At 35.7% G+C, this 22,594-nt stretch overlaps 1 protein-coding gene across 2 annotated transcripts in view; it reads right to left on the minus strand.

The window, feature by feature from the left end:
- Nucleotides 1-22,594, minus strand: part of ATF2 (activating transcription factor 2) — a 74,991-nt gene that overhangs the window by 13,023 nt on the left and 39,374 nt on the right. For both annotated transcript variants that reach the window (XM_084892660.1, XM_084892659.1), the window contains 3 exons: nt 22,018-22,104; nt 7,210-7,359; nt 3,360-3,566 (listed from right to left, as the gene is read on the minus strand). In XM_084892660.1, coding sequence (XP_084748786.1) covers nt 3,360-3,566; nt 7,210-7,359; nt 22,018-22,104 — 444 coding nt within the window. The remainder of the gene's footprint in view (nt 1-3,359; nt 3,567-7,209; nt 7,360-22,017; nt 22,105-22,594) is intronic.

Raw genomic sequence — 22,594 nt, forward strand, 5'->3', positions numbered from 1 at the left:
ACCTTATTCTTCTTCTTTTTTTTTTTTTTTTGCAGAAGTATTTTTTTTTTTTAAATATATTTTTATTGACCTCAGAGCAGAAAGGAGAGGGAGAGATAAAAACATCAATGACAGAGAATCATTGATCAGCTGCCGCCTGTAGGCTTCCAAATGGGGACTGAGAGACCCTCAACCACTGAATCGCACCAGCTGGGCTTGCAGAATTATCTATAATAATAAAAGTGTAATATGCTAATTAGACCAGACGTCCTTCAGGAACGGGGCTGCAAAGGAAGCCCGAGTCCTGGATGCCTGTTGGTGGCCAGAATGAAGCCCGGGTTCTGGGTGCCAGAGGGAAGCTGGTGCCATAAGCCGGGGGAAGGAAGGCCTACTCTTGCACAAATTTGGTGTATGGGGCCTCTAGTTTTAAAGGAAATCCCTGACAACATATCATTGTGCCTATCTTACATATTTTGGTGTGTATCTCTAAAACTGAGAACACTTTCTTATCTAACTACTAGGGGCCCAGTGCACAAAGATTCCTGCCCGGGAGGTGGGAACCTCAGCCCGACCTGCACCCTCTCCAATCTGGGAGTTTGTCTTGGCAATCATATGAGTGGATTGTCTGAGACCCCAACCCAGTTAAGTTTATTGCTCACAGAATAATAGAGGCTTTTTTTTCTTCTTCTTTTCTTTGCTTCATTGGTGGAAATTTCCTAGAAGTTTTAGGATATTTTCCCTAGACACTCTGATTTTACTTATATCTCTCACCTTTGCTTTCCCTCCCTCCCCACCGCAACAGTAACTTGCTCCAGGCTCACTTTGCTCTAGTGTCTAGGAGATCTATCTGCCACCAGAACTGCAATTCCCAGCATTCCTGTTGCTGACTGCACTCTGGGCTTTTGCTTCTGGTGCTGGGGCTGCCACCAGAACTACTATTCCTTGGTCCTGGGGCTGCCACCAGAATTCCTGGTGCTCCCCACACTCTTGGTTTTTCCCTTCCTGCTCTGTTTCCGTCCCATGGCCTCCCACTCTGCCAAGTCCTCCAAGCCACCAGCTCTCCCTCTCTGCTCTCCATCTAGCGGCTTGGGGAGCCAAGCTCCCCAATTAACCCACCATCTTTGTCAGGTTAATTTGCATACTCACTCCTGATTGGCTGGTGAGCTTAACGGAGATATTGTCAATTTACTTGTTTTTCTTTTATTATATATGATGCCATCATCAGTTTTTAATGATAAAAATACTGATTTTACTTGTTCTGTTTGTAATTTGAGGTATTAACCTCTACAGTTGAATATAACTTTATTTAGTGATTTCTTGAATTTGACTTTTTTTAAGTTTTATGTTTTGAAAATGATGTGCTAGCTAACTTGTACCTAGATAAATCTTGCCTTTATTCCTCCAGTCAAAATATTTCTATCAATACCTCACTTAGAAAATAAAAATGCAACACATTTTACAATGACATTTTAATTATAGTTTGCATGGTGGAAAAAACATGCAATAAATAAAGATTACATTTATTTTGAATACTGAATTTTCCAAAGTTTTCCAATAATAAAGCATCAGTATTAATAATAGCGATCAGTTCTGCAGTATATAAGGAAATAGCAATATTTCATTAAAAGCTGTTAAAATTGCTAAAACTTGGGTCAAAGCAGAAAACCTCAAGTTCAACAATACCTGTAAATGAGATTATGTATTTATATAACATTTATAATTTTAAGTCATCTTTACCTAAGGTAAGTAAGCCAAATGACAAAGGAAAATATTGATACATTTATCTTATTAAAATTAAAATTTATGTATTTAAAAATACATACATTCATTCTGATTCAACTAATTTATGCACCAAACCAGAGAAATAGACCAGCAGGTATTAGCTCTATTCTCTGGATAAGACAAGTGAGGCTAACAAAGAATTATATGTTTAATGTCATATAACTATAAGTAGTCTAGTTAAGTCACTTTAATATAAATATTTAAAATTTTAATAGTAAAATTAGTTTTTAAATTACTTAAAATAGTTTTTAAAAAGTTAATATTGTAACAAACCTGTTAAAGAATAGACTTTTTTTTATAGTTGTATAAATAAATTGGTACCTATAATCTGTTTCACTGAATTTAAGAGGAAAAAAATTTATACATTTTTTTTCTAAAAACTTATGAAAATAGTTCTTAAGAATTCATTTATCAGATGATAATGTAATAATTTCTTAGTATACCTTGGTATATAAGTATATATTTAAGGTCTCTGTGATGTGGTAAATCATTTTTAAATTTTTTCTAAATGGTTAAAATAGATTTTATAAGACCATTTGTTCTAAACTAACATGCCAATATTCAAAGCACAAAGCACAACACAGTATTAAAAAATGTCTACCACACATATGAAAAATTTTTAGGTTATAAAATTTATATTACATGTTAAATGCTATTCCTGATGCTAAAAACTTTTTCTCAAGCATTTAAATAGACATTTATATTAGTGATATCTTTAAAGATAGAAAGGTTTAAGAAGAGAGCTCTCATCAATTATAATTACATAGAAATATTTATTTTTAACTGGGAATAAATTAACTCAGAAAACTGATCAATAACTAGAATTCATTAACATCAATTTTCTAGCTGATGCTCATTGATGGGTAATTTAGAACATTTTATTGGACAATGTTCACAACATTAAGAAAAAAAGAAAAACAAAACAAAAAACAGAAGGAAGGAAATAGATTTGGTGCTCTTCCATTGGAAATCTTACCAAAGACTGAATAGGAAGGAGCCTTAAACCTTTATACCCACGAAGTTCCTAAGAAATGTATCTGAGGCACATTGGCAGGGCAGCATAAAATGATTTCTATTGCCACTGGCCATATTGTACCTGTTCTGTGGATAATAAGAGTCCTTCAGTTTCCAAAGCTGTCAATCTGGCACCTTTCTTGAGCATTATATTCACTTTAAATAAAACAAACAAAACAAAACAAAATTTATAATTCAAAGAACAAAAGGACTTAAAATCAAAACTGCTACTAAAGCAACTTTATCACTGTGATATAAACCAACAATTGAACATGAAAAGTGAAATACCAGTGATATTTTTACTTTTAAAATTCTTTGAACTTTATATCACAACTTTATAAAGTTTAAGTACTTTTGCACTACACAAACACTTATTTTAAATTACTTTACAAACACTTATTTTAAATTGAAAGTTTTATATTATTTTATCTCAGTATCCAAATAAGTTTATAAAATTAGGTTTTACATACACACACCCAATATTGGGTCCTACAATATTTAGATGGCTAAGTAGAAAGAAAGGGAAGAGCTGTGGTCACAATTATTAAAATATATACAACAAAATTTATACATATGCACCCTACCTGTAGTTGTCCATTTAATGAACTCAAATCTTCGGCCTTCTTCTCTAAAGACTGAACCCAGACTTTCCTTTTTTGTCGGCATCTTGAAGCTGCTGCTCTATTTCGTTCCAGAAATTTCCTCCTTTTCTCATCAGGATCTTCATTAGCAGCTCTTCTTCGTCGACCACTTGTATTTTGGGTCTGTGGAGTTGTGTGAGCTGGAGAAGCCTGTAATAAACAGAAAGGAAAGCTTTTTTAACACAGGCAATAAAGGGTGGCAAAGGGGGAGAGCTACTAACTTTATTTTCTAAGTCTTATTGTATATATCAATATTTTGGGACAATGTGAAGATCACCCAGTGGTTTAACAAATTCCTTGAAATAAATGAGCACTGCTAAAATAAGATTCTCACTAAGTCACTATTTACATTAAATAAAGTCTTTAAAGTTTCTATAATATTTTCATTTATATAGAATATGAAGAAACTGAAAATGCAATGCAAATGATCATATAAAAATCTTACACTTTCCCAAGTATACTCTTAAAAGTACATTAAGGTGTTATTCAATCCTTTGAAAACTAATAAGGTACTAAAGTAAAGATTTAATAATTGCTTATTTAAATTTAAATGGGAAACCACATTTACATTAAATCTGTAAATTGGTCTCTCTATGTCCTAGCCGGCTTGGCTCAGTGGACAGAGGGTTGGCCTGTGGACTGAAGTCTCATGAATTCGATTCCGGTCAAGGGCACAGGTCCAGGTTGCGGGCTCGATCCACAGTAAGGCTGTGGATTGCAGGAGGCAGCCGATCAATGATTCTTTCTCATCATTGATGTTTCTACCTCTCTCCCCCTCTCTTTTCCTCTCTGAAATCAACAAAAATATATTTTTTAAAAACTGGTTTCTCTAAAATTAAGGCATCAATGTACCTTCTTTGGTATACAGTCCGGTGACTCTCAGTGCCGGGGATGCAGTCTGAGAAATGCATTGTTAGGCAATTTCCTTGTTGTGGGAACATCACAGAGTGTACTTACTCAAACTTAGATGGTACAGACTACTACATACCTAGGCCACATGATATAGCTTACTGCTCCTAGGCTACAAGCCTGGACAGCATGTTACTATACTGAATACAATAGACAATTTTAACACATGGCATTTGTGTATCTGAACATAGAAAAGATACAATAAAAATAGAGAATAAAAAAATGGCACACCTGCATTGGGCATTTACCATAAATGGAGCTTGCAGGACTGGAAGTTGCTGTGGGTGTGTCAGTGAGTGACTGGTGAGTGGATGTGAAGGCCTAGGACACTATGGTACACTACTGTAGACTTTTACACCACCTCACTGCCATCTACTTCCACATCTTGTCCCACTGGAAGGTCTTCAGGGGCAATAACACCCGTGGAGTTGTCATCTCCTATGACAAAAATGCCTCCTGAAGGGCGTACCTGAGGTTCTTCTTGAGGAAGTGTCACTCTTTTCAGAAATATGTCTATGATAGTTTCCTTGTCTCTCCCCACACCCCCTTTTCCATCATAGGTTTGCTATAAGCATATATTGTGATCTTATAGATCCACCACCATATATGCAGTCCATCACTAAAACATTGTTAATGGCATAGGACTCTACTCAGCTTTTCTTCAGGTTTTGGAATTTAGGGGAAGTCTTTTTCTAAGGGTCAGGTTCATTAATGCTTATTTTCCTGATGGGCAGTATCCCATAGGAGTCCAGATTTTCATTTTAATTTATCCCCCGACTCCTCAACGGATTGGCATGGTTATTTCAGATCAGTGAGAGACAGAAATCTTCACTTGCTAATGATATTGTCTAGTGTCTAGCACTACAGAGCAATAAATAACTTCAACCCTCTTACAAATCCCAAAATTGTACCACAGAACACTTGAATAAAAAAACAGGAAATGAACTCTTGGAAATAGTGCAGAGCAAACAGTCACTTTGTGGCCATAGGCCCATGATCCAAAGAAGTCTGAAAACAATCTTTACCTACAATTAATTATATTTTAAAACTGTGTAAACAAATAAAACTTCAATTTTCTTACTATATAATAAGCAAAAATTTTATATATAAGATCAAGATAAGTTTTGCAAGAAAACCACCAAACTACTTCTCATCCTATGAACTCCAAAAAATACAATGGTATGATTTAATTCCTTTTCCAAATAACTAGCATTGAAAATTTTAAGGGTTATTCCATTTGTACTGTATTTTAATTATAATAATAAAGATCAAGTATTAGTTTACTTATTTTATGTACATGATTCCAAGTTAATCTTTTATAAAAATATTTCTATGGCTGGCTTCAAGAAAGGCAACCTTGAAATATTTTCTTTACTTCACCCTTGTAACTTACAGCAGGGTTTGTTTTTTTTTTACTTATTTTTACTCATTTGACTCAATAAGAAAGAACAGTTTTTTAAAAAATATGTTTTATTGATTTTTTACAGAGAGGAAGAGAGAGGGATAGAGAGTTAGAAACATCGATGAGAGAGACATTGATCAGCTGCCTCTTGCACATCCCCTACTGGGTATGTGCCCACAACCAAGGTACATGCCCTTGACCGAAATCGAACCCGGGACCTATCAGTCCGCAGGCCGACGCTCTATCCACTGAGCCAAACCGGTTTCAGCCAGTTTTTTTGTTTTTTTTTAAATTGACAACTCAGTTATTACAGCAAAGGCTAAATCCGATTATGATATGTGAAAGCTACCATTTACATTTGTTATATTTTTACACCTAACAAGAACTTGAGGCTAATTAGAAGAATATGTACCTTCTTCTCTCCCTTCTTTCACTGATTCATTCATTCCACTTCATTAAAAAAAAAAAAATTAAACTATTCTAGAAACTAGAGATATAGCAGTGGAGCTTTAATTTAAAGTAATAAAATGTAAAGATATAAAAAGTTAGATTCATGGAAACTATAGGTAGTATAAGAAAATAACGTATTCATTTCTTTTCAATAAACTTTTAAAGATGTAAAAACCATAATTAGCTTGCAGACCATACAAAAAAATAGCACTGGGGTTCATTTGGCAGGTGGGCCAGCTTGCTTACCACTGAATTATGACATTAAAACACACTTATTTACTTTCCCTCTCTCGGACATTTAGTAAAGTTGTTTAGTGGATGACAACCACAACTACATTCCACTTTGTTGTAAGTTTCATAAAGATAAAATGTAATTATCTAAACACCTATGCTTAGGAGGCATTCTAAAACTTGCTGTTTACCCGTGTTTCTTTAAATGGAAAGAAAGTTCTACTTTTTAATGCCAATGCTAACATTCTTTAAGTAGAGAAGATAAAAGCTCTTCTTGAGTTCTGAAACATTTAACAGAAATACAGCAACCCTTTACAGTATAGAAATATACTGTAGACATACAGAAATATCAATCACCTAACAGGCAGTCCAGAACTAGAAAGGAGTAAAAAGGGCCTCTAGTACAAACGACTGCTATATGGCATATCTTTTCCTTTCGTGATGTTTCCAAAATTTTAAATAATTGTTTCATCTATGTGAGCAATGTAATACATATATATACATTACTTGAATATAATCAACAGCAAATATGTTTCCTTAAAAGTACTGATGGATATTGTGCCATGTCAGACCTACATACATATAGGGTGTTCTATGCAGTAATAACTGCTCGATGGACTGATGGACTGGACTGACTTTATTTAATATATGAACTACCTTTATCTAAGACTTCTCATATACTTTTGGAATAACAATATAACCAGAAATATTTTTTTTCGAAGCATATAGTCATTTAAGTTACACTGTCTTTGCCTTTTTAAGGATAATAAGAGTGCTGCAAGATAAAAACAACACACCTACCGGAGTTTCTGTAGTGGATGTGGCTGGCTGTTGTAATGACTGTGGTCGAGATTCCTCTGATTGAGTCCTAACCAATCCGCTACTGTGACCCTTTACAGTATCGCCATTGGTCACAGGAGGATGTTGCTGGGTCAAAGCAGCTTTTAATCTCTGAAATGCAAACACAAATTCTTTAAAAATTCTCTACTTTCCACCCAAATCCAACTCTTGAAATACTCTTTGGTTAAACAAAAGAGAAATTTATAAAGGAAAGCATAAATTCATTCAACTTCAAAATTAGCTTTGATTTATCATAATTCATTATATTCCTAAGATCATTATAAATATCAATAAGATAAACAAAAGGACCTTTGGAAAGCTTCCCTGAGTCTTTTTGTCTAGTACTACTAGAGAATTCTGAACTTTCTTGTTCCTAATCAATTTTGAGAAAGAGTGAAAATTTAAAACACTGCTGACTGAAAATAACCGTTCAACTAATAAAATAAACAACAGGCCGAGACCGGTTTGGCTCAGTGGATAGAGCGTCGGTCTGCGGACTGAAAGGTCCCAGGTTCGATTCCGGTCAAGGGCATGTATAATACATTGGTTGAGGGCATATCCCCAGTGGGGGGTGTGCAGGAGGCAGCTGGTCGATGTTTCACTCTCATTGACGTTTCTAGCTCTCTATCCCTCTCTCTTCCTCTCTGTGGAAAATCAATAAAATATATTTAAAAAATAAATAAACAACAGAAGTTAATTACGTACACTTTCACCTATTTCCCCCACCCCATTACTGTATCCCATATCCCAATATTCTCAGGTTCTTAGATTCTTAGACCAAAATCTTTTCTTTTCCAGATATGGGCCATCTGATCTCTGCAAGCAAGTCTATTGTCAGTGCTTACTTCGACAATGACTTGATGTTGCTTTTTTTTTTTTTTTTTAGGCCAGTACATTATCTGTCAGGATAAACCTCCTCTGAGAACCTACAGCTGGTTTTGCCTCCCTTAGTTAGGTCTTCCCAGTCTCCAGTAAACAGATCTACTTCTGAGTTTATCTCTTCCACTAGTTAACTGGACTGAACCTGACCCACTATCAGAGTGGGGCAGATCTAGTGTTAGAATGAGGCCCTAGACATTTATGGCTACCTCTTTATAAAGACACAATTTGAATCAAGTTTATTATCCTATCAGCAAAAATGTGTCCCATGTGAATATATTATCTCCCCAAGCATTTTAAGAGCAGAGGCTGCCTTATATTTATTTGCATTCCTTTTAGTAGCTGGTACATTACTGATATGCATCATAGGTGAAAAACACATTTGCTAATAAACAGAAATTGGTTTCTTTGGTGAGAAGGACATAATTTTTTTGGGTAATTTTATTGTTATGATCTGTAAATTTGAAATAATTAGCATAATATAATTAAATTATATATCTTAGTGATGAAAGAGACCTCAGGAACATGGGAGACCTGTAACTATTATTGCTGATAATATTCTTAATAACAGATATAGTCCTTGAACCCAAAATAAAGTTTTCTTACAACATTTGATAGAGAAATGTGTTTATTACATTTTCCTAAGATCCATACTCAGGTGCAAATTTTAGGAGAGAGGCTACAGATATCGATATGAGAAGTGTGTTGCAATTTATCCAGTGCTACCCAAACTTCCTAGAAGTAACTGCTTGGATGTTACATGCTAAAACAGATTCTTGATAATCTTTCTCTCTTCCTTCCCTGGATATAGCAGAAAGGGGTGAGTAAGGGAGAAGAACTTTTGAAAAAGGCTCCCAAATAAATTATTCTAGTAATAATTTTATTCACGCCAATTAAGAACAATTTAGAAAATTTGACTATTCAAAAATTTGAAGTTTCTTTATTTTCATATATGCATATCTTACCTTCTATAAATGATCCAGATCCCTTAAAAACTGAAGCATATATGAAAAGATTAAGAAAATTTCCACTAGCCAATTAATTACACCTGGACAACTGGTTAGTGGACATTTTTTCTTTACTACTAATCATTGTGGATTCTGAGTATGATTTAAAGAACAAAGTCAGCAGGTTAAAAAAAAGTTTTACTGAGGAATATGTTACTTAAAATAAAATGAACTCATTTTGATGTACAGTTTTAAGTTTTAACAAACACCCTCTACAGTCAGAATACAGTACAGTTCTATTATCTCCCAAACTTCCCTCATATTCCTTTCCTGTCATTCTCCCCTCACATACCCAGCCTCTGAAAACCACTAATCTGTTTTCTGATCCCCAAAACTTTCTCAGACTACCATGTAAATGGAATTGAATCCAGCTTTCCTTTAGCATAATGTACTTGAGATCCATTCATGTTGTGTCCAATGAGTTTCTTTTTTATATATATTCTTATTGATTTTATTTTTTAAAATATATATTTTATTGATTTTTTACAGAGAGGAAGAGAGATAGAAATATCAATGAGAGACTCATCAATCAGCTGCCTCTTACACGCCCCCTACTAGGGATGTGCCCACAACCAAGGTACATGCCCTTGACCAGAATTGAACCTGGGACCCTTCAGTCCAGAGGCTGACCCTCTATCCACTACCACATGTGCCAAACACAAGGCCCACGGGCCAAATCCAGCCCGCCAGGCCTTGCAATGTGGCCCGCACCACGCTGTCATCACTGCACTCCGCTGTCAGTTTATGACACTGTCAGTTTATGACTGTTCGGTAAACCATTCGGCCCGCGATTTAGGCTGGATTTTAGATTTTGGCCCCTTCTCTGATTGAGTTCGACACCCCTACACTAAGCCAAACCGGTTTCAGCTCCAATGAGTTTCTAATAGGACAGATTAGGAAACCTGATCATTTGCCCAAAATCACACAGCCATTAAGCTAGTTCAAATCCTGGATTTGTCTTCAAACAAACAAACAAACAAACAAACAAACAACAAACACACAAGGAATGATCAAGAAGTAAAATCTGAGGCTGGCCCAACTGGTGTGGCTCAGTGGCTGAACGTCAACCTATGAACCAAGAGGTCATGGTTCAATTCCTGATCAGGGAACATGCCCAGATTGTGGGCTCAATTCCCAGTGTGGGGTGTGCAGGAGGCATCCACTCAATGATTCTCTTTTATCACTGATGCTTCTATATCTCTCTCCCTCTTCCTTCCTCTCTGAAATCAATAAAATATATATATGAGGTTGGAAGGCTTACTGCTTCAAAAGACAACCACAAAATATTAGAATTGCCAAGTCTGATATTGCAACTGCTAAAGCCACACTACCTAAGGATCAGGTAGGTTTCTCCCTTCCTTTCTGACAGAGTACTTCTTTATGAACTGCTAAAAGCACTACAATATGTAAAGTCACAGTATCTTCACTGGTTACTATACATACTGTATGCTATATACATATTTGTATACATGTTATACAGCTAGAAGACAATTTTCAGAATTTAATTCTGCCTCAAACTATCTGTGACTCTGAACAAATCCTTTAATCTTTGAGTCTCAATTTCCTTATCTGTAAAACTGGGAATGAATAATGGTAACTTCCTTGTAGGGTTAAGGTAAAGATTAAGTATAATATGTAAAAGTACCTTACTAATAAAAGAATTTCTCTAATGTCTGCTTCCTTATTTCTTAAAAAATAGCCTCTATTTTCTTAGCATAAATGTGTGAGTGGTGATGCCAAAGAGCCAGGAGAATTCCTAAACTTTTGTATTTTCACAATGTACTTAGGAAAAATGAACTTAGGGGTCATCTTTAGCACTGGTTTAGCATCAGACATATTTTATTATGTAAATACACTACATCTTTCAGAATTCAGATAACGTAAAATTCTTAGTTCATCCCTTAATTTTCTTCATTCTTAAACAAGCAGAAACAACCACATTAGTCACTAAGATACAGAAACTTGGGATAATGTGGAAGTGGATGTATTAAAACTAAAATCAATAAGTGTCCAAAGGAGTATTGGCTATAATCAGGTAGGAATGCTTAGGCTAAATGGTCAAAGAATATTTTTAAAAAATATATTTTACTGATTTTTTACAGAGAGGAAGGGAGAAGGATAGAGAGTTAGAAACATCAATGTGAGAGAAACATCGATCAGCTGCTTCTTGCATACCCCCTACTGGGGATGTGCCCACAACCAAGGTAAATGCCCTTGATCTGAATCGAACCTGGGACCGTTCAGTCCGCAGGCCGAAGCTTTATCCACTGAGCCAAACCGGTTTTGGTTCAAAGAATTAAAAGTAGAAAGATAGGAGTTTAAAAGTGTGGGTTATATAAACATAACAAAGGAGGAGAATCTGGGGAGGTGGACACGCTGCATAATTATATCTTTTAACAAAAGAATATTAGATATCAAAATACAATAAACAGTGCCCAGTCTAGTGTTAGATTACGGCTTTCATTTCTGGATATAAATATAAGTAGCTGTTGAGATGTAAAACTTGGTAAAATCATGTATTTTTATAAGTCCTTAGGTAGAAAACAAGATTGAAGAGCATTTAAAGTTTTATAGAGAAGAGCTTAACTCTTAGAATTAATGAAATATAGTAACTGCACATAGGAGACTCTGAAGTACATAAACATCACTCTCTTGAATAATCTTTAGTAGGGCAAGTAACTACCTTATTGAGCATTTAGAACAGCATCAGTATTCATTCATTATCCTCTCTTGACTGCCCTAGGGTATACAGTACTCATCCAGTGCAGAAACTCTAATGTTTGCTTCATGCTGTTACATTGATTACAATGAGTCTGACTTGGAGAGTGTGCCACTGAGTATAAAATTTATAAAAAGATTTTCAAGGGTTAATTAACACTGCTCTAAAATGCAGACTTTTTAAAACAGCAGTAAATATACATGTAAACTAAAAATAATATTGATAGAATGGGTTAGGTAAAAATGTTGTCACCAAATATGATTCATATAAATTTTACAACTGTATTAGTATATCTACAATCTATATATTAATATATCATCTATATATCTATATCTATATTTGCTAGAGACAGTTTAAAGAACTAATACTTTGGTTCAAAAATTAATTTAAAAATATAAATATAATGAATATTTATTTTATAATATAATTTTAGAGCTAGCAGAGATATTGGACATCAATTAGTCCAATCACCATCCTACAGATAAATGAAGGCCCAAGAGTGAAGTTAATTCCCAGAATCATAGACTGAGGTAGAAGCAGAGCCAGGATAAGGAATTGTCTGTTGACTCCTAGTTCATTAAACATATTTTAAACAAAAGTTTTCCAAACTAGAGTTTTTGTCTAATATTTAGTATTCTATGCATATCAGGATTCAATAAGAAATCAGACATTGGTCAACCCATTGCTAAGATCAAAATTTCTCACAAAAAATTTAAGATAATAAAACTCAATGAAATTAAATATTTAAAAGTCTATATTTTCCAACATGTACAATAAAACACTGACATAATTTTAATTTTAAACTAAAGATATATACCTTGTTTAGAAGAAAATGAAAATATCTTTATTACTATAATTCTAAGCAGACTAAAGCTTTAATGTTTAGAATTAGTTTTTAGTGATGTAAAATTCAACTACTATATTAAAAATGTTTTTCCTAGAGAGATAGTCTGAGATAGATTGTTTTGCTGATGATGTATCTGACATTCACTTTAAGGGGTAATCTGCTATTCAAATTCTATGTTATATGTTGTATTATTGAAAAAAGTTTTTATCACATCTGTCAGAACTTAGTAGGAACAAACTACTCCATCATAGTACAAAAAAAACCCAAAAAAACACAACACATAATGTTCTCTAGAAACAATTTATGAAAAAGTCAGATCCATATTTCATATGTGCCACAAAAGCTCATCAGAGTAATAACCCTCCTTCTCCTGGGTGTTATCCTACCATCTGCTGCTCTATTACTTATCTTTATTTTGCAACTAATTAACAGCATAATCTTCTAAATTCAGCAAGTTAATTATCATTATTGTGGTCTTTGCAGCATCATCAGTCCTCCTGAAGTCTTGTCTCCCCTCCCCCAGAGAACATATGAAAATGAAGTAGGATGGGAGAGAGTCTGCTTCTTTGGAGCAGGCTCATTAGGTGTTTGCTGATTAGCTTGGCATGCAGAGGCAGGTCAGAAGAATTCTGCTGAACATGAGGTTCCATGCAGGGCCTAACTAAGTTAATGTACGTTTCTGAACATTTGCCAAGATGCCCTCTGTCAGCTCTCAGTAGAAACCCCCTGCAGAAAGCCTACTGGCTACCCCCTGTGTTTAAAGGTATTTCTCAGTTTGTCACACAAATCTTAAAGGAATGATTCTGGAGAATACCACTTAAGTACCTTACCACATCTTAAACAAAACTAGATGATTAACATTCAGAAGATTTACTTTTCTATTACAAATATTACATAAGAAAATTGTTCTAACAGAAGGGTAACAAAGATAGCAAATAGGGTTTGTGTGTTTAATGACAAACAAAATCCTTATACCTAAATTTGGTAAGATACAGTGCAATTTTGTAGAAAATAGGTCCTATAAATTTTTGTGTAGTTTAAAAAAGTACTAGATAATCTTGTCTCTGTGCCCCCCCCACCGCCTACATTTGTTTTTACCACTCTTTTCCAAAATTTTATTTTAGAGTTCTTAAATAAATTTTAAAAAGTGTTTGCTCTGAAGAAATTTCTTCAGCAGAAAAGGAGGATCTCATGTCAATATTTATAGTGTACACAAACACAATGCATAATATCTTCCTATAAGCACTAGGCTTCTGAAAATAAGGGCCCCACAACAGAATCCTTAACTATCCTACATAATAAAGAAGTAACATGCAAACTGACCCTCACACCTTCATGTCAAAAGATGGCCGCTATGTCATCACAAGATGACTGCCAGAAGATGGCCACCAGAAGATGGCCGCCCGACGTTATAACAAGATGGCCAGCAGGGGAGGGGAGTTGGGGGTGACCAGGCCTGCAGGGGAGGGCAGTTGGGGGTGATCGGGTCAGCAGGGGAGCAGTTAGGTGTCAATCATGCAGGCAGGGGAGCAGTATGACATCAATCAGGCCAGCAGGGAGGCAAGAGGGGGTGGATCAGGCTGGCAGGCAAAAGCGATTAGGGGCAATCAGGCAGGAAGGAAGGCGAGTGGTTAGGAGCCAGCAGTCTTGGATTGTGAGAGGGATATCCAACTGCCGCTTTAAACCCTGAGGGGTCCCAGAATGGAGAGGGTAGGCTGGGCTGAGGGACTCCCTGGCCCCCATGCATGAATTTCGTGCACTGGGCCTCCAGTAAGTAAATAAATGAATAAATAAATAATCTCAAAATGTCAGATCATACCTGAATTTCCTGATAACCAAGAAATATTTGTTAAATAAATAATAATGGACAGAAATAGCTGTTAAATGAGACTGAAGCAAAATATATAAACATGAATTAATATATAAAAACAAACTATTTCTGGTTAATCCCTCAGGCTGGTATATTCATTAGTCCTGCTAACCATATGTAAGTATAGTTGATGTTGATGATAATGACATATAAGCACAGAAAGTTCTTAAACAGATACTGAATAATGTTTATTCTATGTTACTAAGACAGGGTAAACAGACTAATAATATTTGATAAAAGTATCAAACCAATAGTGAAGTGTGAAATAATTTCTGCACAATAAAATAAACGCAATTAATCAGAATTCCTTTAGCATTCCAGGCAATTGGTATTTTGTTACCTGTTCATGTTACCTGAATAGCATGGAAATATCTATTGTTTTCACAAACTAACCAGAAAGCTATGATATATTAGAAAATGGAAGCAAAGGACAAATATATCAAAGCACAGTAATTAAAATATCCTATCTAATAAAGAGGGAATATGCTAATTGACCCTCACACCATCACAAAGATGGCGGTACCCACAGACAATAAGGAGGGAATATGCTAATAGTTGCCCCACCCTCAAAGATGGGTGAGCCCACACAGCCACAAGATGGCAGCACTCAGTCCCCTCAGCTCCACTGGGCTGGCAGGCATGTGGCAAGGCTGGACCCGCCCTGCCCGCCTGCCTCCGAAGTCTCCAGTCCCTCAGCCCCCCGGGGCCAGCCCGAGGTGCAGGCAAGCATTGGATGGCGGCAGCCAGCAGTGGCAGCAGCAGAGGTATGATGGAGCATTGCCTTCCTCTGATTGCCTGGTCACCTTCCGCTCCTGAGAATTCCCAGACTGTGAGAAGGAGGCAGACTGGGCTGAGGAACCCCCCAAACCAAGTGCATGAATTTTCATGCACCAGGCCTCTAGTTAATAAATAAAAAACATAAAAGAAAAGCTTTAAAATAGAGGCCTGGTGCACAAAATTCGTGCATGGAGGGTCCCTAGGCCTGGCTGCTGATCAGGGCCAATTAGGTTCCAAGCCTCCTGCCTCCTCCTTCCCTCGGAACCTGTGCCACCACCACGCGGTTCCCCCCACTTCCCCACCTCCTCCTTTCTTCACTTCCTCAGCACCCTGCGGCCACTGCTCGTCTCCTGACATGTTCTGCGCCCCCTCCTGGTGGTCAGTGCATGTCACAGCAAGCAACTGAATTTCTGTTTTCCCAGTCGAACTCCAGAGGGACACTTTGCATATTATCCTTTTATACATATAAACGAGAGGCCCAGTGCATGAAAATTCTTGCACTTGGGGCGGGGGGGGGGGGGGGGGAGGGGCGGGGCAATCCCTCAGCCCAGTCTGCACCATCTCACAATCCAGGACCCCACAGGTAGGGTCCCTCCCTGGCTTGAGATCAGGGCCTATTGGGGCTTTCCTTCCCCTGGCTATAAGCAGCTGGCCCCACACCCACCACTGCCACTGCTTGCCATCTGTGCAGTGCTGCCCCCGACTTCCTTGCCACAGGTGGCCTACCTCTGCAGGCCACAGGTGTAGGGTGCGATGGCTTGGCTGGCCTGGGCCTCCCTTTGCAGAGTGTTCGCTGGCCAGCCACACCCTGGCAGAGTCGCTGCCAGTGGCCTATGTCTTCCTTTTTTTTTTTTTTTCCCCTGGGGATTAACTGTTCGCCAGGCTATCTGATCACCCCTAACCACTTGCTTGCCTACCTGATAGCCCCTAACCACTTGCTTGGGGGTGGGGCCAGCCCAGCAAGGGCTGATTGGCTCTAACTGCTGTCTACCTGACTGCCTCTAACTGCTGGCCTGCCTAACTGATTGCCACTAACCACTCTGCCTACCTGCCTGATTGCCTCGAACCACTTGCTTGGTGGCCGGGCCAGCCCGGCAAGGGGCTGTGGTAGTTCTGGTCTCTGGTCATTACCCTTGTGGTGGCTGTCCTTTTATTTTATAGGATAACACCTATTACAGTTATGAAGATTGAGATAAAAGCATGATAAGATCAACTGAGATAATTTAAAGAGAAAGTTATAAGCCAAATAGGTACCTGAGGTTCAAGGATAGGTAACAAATATTTTCTTCTAAATAATCATTGTTGTTTGTAAACCTTGGAAAATAAAGTCTTACTTCTCATTCTGCTTCCAATTCCACTTATTCTAATATAGACAAGGAGCATTATGAAAATGAAAGAGACCGAGATCCAAAAGCAGATGCCCGCTGATATTGTCAAGAAGCTACCAGTTTACACAAGAACTGGGAGTAGAGGTCAGTTCATCCAAAATTAACTAGAGAGGCAGATCAGCAAGTATCTCAGAAAGTCTGTCATATATATCCTCAGGCTAGTCCCCTTGCTTCCCTGTCTTTTGAGAAACACTAGGGAGTCTTTCTCAACATTTTATTATAAAATATTATATGCATTTTTATACATCTAAAATAGAAAAATCATTCAATAAACAGCTGCAAACCCAGCACTACAATCTATGGACATTTTACTATATTGCTTTATCACATAGCTGTTCACAAACCCATCTCTCTATTCATCATTCATAAAGTCAACTTATTTTTTGGTGTATTTTAAGTAAGTAGCAAAAATCAGTACATATTCAACTAAATATTTAACATTCTCTGAGGCTGAAATATAGATATAAAAACATGCACAAATTGTTAGTGTACCACTCAGTGTTTCCACAAATGTACAAACTTTGTGTAACCAAAGCCACACCCCAGAAGATTCTCTCATGTTCCTTCCCACTATTCTGATATCTTTTCATCATAGATTAGTTTTACCTGATATAGAATTTATATAAATAGATTAAAAGTATTAAAATAGAAAAAAAAGGAATGAGAGAAATATCTTATTAGAAAAAGGGCTTAAATAGAAATCTAGTTGATTAGATAAATACATCTTATACAGGACTATTAAATTCTTAAAACTTAAAAAAAGAAAAAGAAATGCAGATTGAGTTTTCAAGAGATGCCAGAAACCTAGATTTTCATGTGGAAATAGTGAAAAATTAGTAACAAATGAAAAGTTTTCACACTCAGATCAAGCAAAATATAACTTTGAACCCAATACGTCCAATATACCTCTAGTTTGTAAACACTGTTCTATCACATTGTTCTGTTTTCTACTGCCAGAAATTATATAATTTCCTGTCTGTCTCCATTTCACCACATATCAGTATGCCTGGAGATTAAAAAAATAATCATAATCACCATATGGCATTAATGCTCTAACAAAATTAACAGCAAGTCCTTAATATCATCTAATACTCAGATCATATTAAAATTTCCCCAACTGTCACATGGGACTTTAATAAATATTTGTTAAATAAGTAAATGATAAAGATAAATAGCTAAAAGTATCCCGATGTTTTGAAACAATTTTCTTTATAGTAACATTAGAGTCATTTTTGTCAAAAGAGCCTTACTTTTTATATTTTAAAAAGCAAATAATTGGTTCAGCTAGTATCATTCTAGTCATGCAGATAAAAACAGTAAAACTCCACAGTGGATATTTACCGAAGAAAAGACATATTTCTCCACAAATTCTTGTGCAAGAATGTTCATAGCAGATTAACTCATAATATCTAAACACCAAAAACAACCCAAATGTTCATCAACAGGTGAGTGGATAAACAAATTATGATATATTCATATAATGAAATATAACTCGGCAATAAAGAGAATGAAATACACAACAATCAGTAAGTCTCAAAAGCACTATGCTGAAGCAAGACAGACACAATAGTCAATACTGTGTAAATCCATTTATACAGTTCACTTTTAAATAACCCATAGCTCAAAGAAGAAATCACAAGGGAAATTAGAAAATGAATAATTAAAATATGGAGTATCAAATTTCTGCGCAGAGGAAAATGGTAGTTTTAAATGCATATATTAAAAGATAGAAATATTTAAAGCAATAATCTAAGTTTCTACTTTAAGAAGCTAATAAAGATAAGCAAACTTAAACCAATTAAGTAGGTGAAAGGAAATACTAGATAACTGTAGCAACCAATAAGTACAAATAGCCCAGCTGGTGTTGCTCAGTGGTTGAGCGTTCAGGAGGTCACAGTTAAGATTCCCAGTCAGGGCACATGCCCAGGTTGTGGGCTCAATCCCCAGTAGGGAGTGTGCAGGAGGCAGCCAATCAACAATTCTTTGTCATTGATGTTTTTCTATCTCTCTCTCCTTCTCCCTTCCTCTCTGAAATCAATAAAAATATATTAAATAAAATAATAGTACAAATATACTAAGAAAAGGCAAGCTACAGACTAAGAATTATTTGTAAAAAATTTGTATCTGATATACATAGAAAGAATTCATAAACACAACAAAAGACAAGTAACCCAATTTAAAAATGGGCACAATATATCACAATTAAGTCTAGTCATACTGGATGCAAATAAAAACTGCAAGATTCTGCTATACCATCATAGAAAGTCTACAAGGAATATAATAACAAAACTAAATGTTGGAAAAAAGTGGGAACAACTGGCATTCCCATACATTGCTTATGAGAATGTAAACCTCTGGAAAAAGCTCTGGCAGTTTCTCATAAAGTTAAATGAATACCTGTCTACTCTTTGGTAGAAAGACCAAATGAAAATATACATCCCCAAAAAGTTATATAAAAATGTGTACAGTAGTTTTAGTCACAGTAGCTAAACACTAAAGGTCATTCAAGTGTCCATCAACAAGAGAACAGATAAACAACTGTGGCATATTCTATTTATACAATGGATACTAACTGCAATAAAAAGAAGCAAACTATAATACACTCATCTGCTGGTGACAAATATCAAAACACTTGGGGGAGGTGAACTGATAGGGAAGGAAAATAAACTTTATGGGTAGAGGTTAATGGTCTATACTATAATGAGGATGTTACATGAATGCACTTATCAAAACTGTACAGTTAAAATTAGTTCATTCCAATGTATGTAAATTTTACACCAAAAAAGGCTATTAAAAATAAGTGAATGGGAGTAGGGAGTGGTCTGTGGTATGGATAAAATACAAATAGTAGTTATACTGCTAATAATTGAAGGTGAGTGATGGGTATGTGGGGATTCATTATATTATCTTGTTTACTTTATCTATGTTTGAAATTTCTCATAATGAAAAGTTTAAAAAAGGAAAGACTAATTTCTGAGTCTTTTTATTTAATTACAAAAGGACAAACATCTATTATCCCAATTAAAATAGGCAATCATCTAAATATAGCTATTTCACATTAGAAAATTTCTATAAGAAATATTTGGATCATTAAATTTGAGTGGGGCAATCTGTGACTCCCCATGCTATTTTGGGGGCCTTCATTGATGACTGTATTCCATATATAAATCTGTGAATATTATAGCTTTGGTATTTTTTAATATACAAGCACACAAAATGCTTTTATTCTTATTAATTTAATTTCCTGGTGACTTAATAGAGAAAGTTATTTAGGGAAGTGCTAAATTGAATAATTTCTGCAAATATGGCCTACTCTTGTAAGTCATGTTTTCTTTAAATCTGATTTGTTCCTTCTAATTAATTTGTAAGAAAGGAAGCCCACTAAATATGTAAAAATATTTTTAGATGTAATGTACAATATGATCTCTTTAGCTCCCATTTCTATTCTCAGTTCTCAATAATAACATTTTCATTAGTACGAAATGTTTAAAGTAAAAATTGTAAATAAAAAACATTCCCAGTGAAGCTCTTTGGCTATCAAGTCAAGATTCATCTTAGTTTTCCGAAATTTTGACCTCTAAACATGCTGATATGAGAAACATTTCCCTCTCAGGTTTTCAAGTTCTCCCACCACAATCAATAACCAACTAATTTTTACACTCCTCAACCACCTATTTAGTTCATCAGATGGTGTGTTTTATTGTTAAATAAAGTTATCACGTGACAATTTCAGATTGATTATTTGCACTAATGGAGACTAGCAATAAAAAATTTAAAGCCTTGCAATATAGAATGGTTTTATGTGTATAAATGTATATAGTTAATACAGTGCCTAACATTGAAGTGAAGCAAATAATAGGTGCCTAGTAACTATTTATCTATTGATTTCCTAATAATACATTCATTAATTGCTGTTAAGAAGAAACTGTCCTGAAGTATTATAGACTGTAGAAGGGAGATTCACACTGATTTAAAAAGATGATGATAATGCATACAGCATTTTGGAAAACCAGCCTAGCTGCTGGCTACCCTGCAAACTGATTGTGGAGGGAAAGGAAAGACACTCCATTCTCATTCTGGAATTCTATGGGAATCATGGCATAATGTAAAGGTGAGTGGTGTATATTCTATTCCCTTCTTTGGCTTATGGGCCCTGCAAGGTCTCTTCCTGAAGCTGTGATGGAATTCCACACTTTCTTTGTGCAAGCTCAAAGAAACTGCTGTCTTCACCCTAACTTCACAAACCATAGAGTTGGTTTACCATGGTCCTGAGGTCCCGCGTCAGGGAACTGGGCAGCTAATAAAATAGACCACACACTGAGTTAGCTCAGTGATGTCATTGAGCACATCTAATTGCAGAATGATCGAAAAATAATATTCTTGGAGATATCATCTGAAAGAGCATCATGAATTGATATACATTTAAGACTTTCTTAAGTCTTTAAAAATATATATATTTTAAATATTATTAAAATAGGAAGAGAGAGGGATAGAGAGTTAGAAACATCAATGAGAGAGAAACATCGATCAGCTGCCTCCTGCACACTCCCTACTGGTATGTGCACGCAACCAAGGTACATGCCCTTGACTAGAATCGAACCTGGGACCCTTGAATCCACAGGCCGACTCTGTATCCACTGAGCCACATCGGTTAGGGCAGACTTTGTTAACTCTTACTATCCTTTGCTTCAAAGGTTCACAACTTACATGAGAAGAGGAAACAATGTTCTCTGCCAAAGCCAGGATTCAAAATTCTGGCTCTGTTATCCTTCAGGGATTATGTACAAAGCCTCTTAGGGAATTCATTTATATATAATATAAAGTAGGATTTAAAGTCATTTTAAATAAAGACATTAGATAGAATTTAAGATATATGAAGGGTAGAATTGGCTTGGTTAATGGTAATGAATAACAGAATTAGGATTAAAATAAAGACACATGTCTCCTGACTCCTAATCTGCAGTTCCTTCCTTAAACAATAATTTCTCAGTATCTAAAGCAAACTCAAAAATATGGTTTTCCTTTATATATTAGGTGCAATGGTGACTAATTGTGTGCTATTTCAAAATTTTTGTCAATACTGTTCCACAAATGTATATCACTGTTTGAAACCACTTATCAGCACTGTGTTCAGATGATTAGACCTAGTTTCAGCTGTAATATCCATAGCCTCCACTAGGAGGACAGTTTGTTTAAAAAGATACAGGCAGAAACCAGACAAAAAAAAAAAAGATTTCAAAATCAGCTCAAGAAATGGGCAGAATGAATAAAATATTGTTTACCATTTTTGCTTCTGACTGTACTGGTTGAGGAGAAGAAGGACCTGGAATTCCTGGAACACTAGGCACCATGGTGACTGGTCGAACGAGCTATAAAAAAGATATTTTAAAAAATTGCTAGAAAATATATTAAAAATGAGATTTGTACTTTATTTGCACAATGGCTGTTATAGTAATTTGAGACTTCAAATCAGAAACTATATCTCTACCTAAATTGTTATTGACCTTACATCCCGATTTACTTTAAAAAGTTATCAATTTCTAATACATTTGCTTCTCTAATCTTCAACTTTCACAATTTTTAAAAATAGTTCCTTCTTATAACTCACAGTATTCAAAGTTAAACTTCTCACATATCTGTCACACTTACATTCTGAGGTGAAAGAAAATGTCAAAACTTATGACAAATAGACATGAAAAATAATTTCAACAATTGTGCTTTTTAAAAATACATAAAAATAGCCTATTTAATATACTGCATTAAAAAAAGAATCTAATAACCTCTAATTTCTCTAACAACCTAAAACAGATTTTTCCATTTTGTTTTTGACCTAGTATCAACACTGAATGATTATTGTAT

Source organism: Pipistrellus hanaki (assembly GCF_964339955.1).
Source record: "Pipistrellus hanaki genome assembly, chromosome: 8".
NCBI lineage: Eukaryota > Metazoa > Chordata > Mammalia > Chiroptera > Vespertilionidae > Pipistrellus > Pipistrellus hanaki.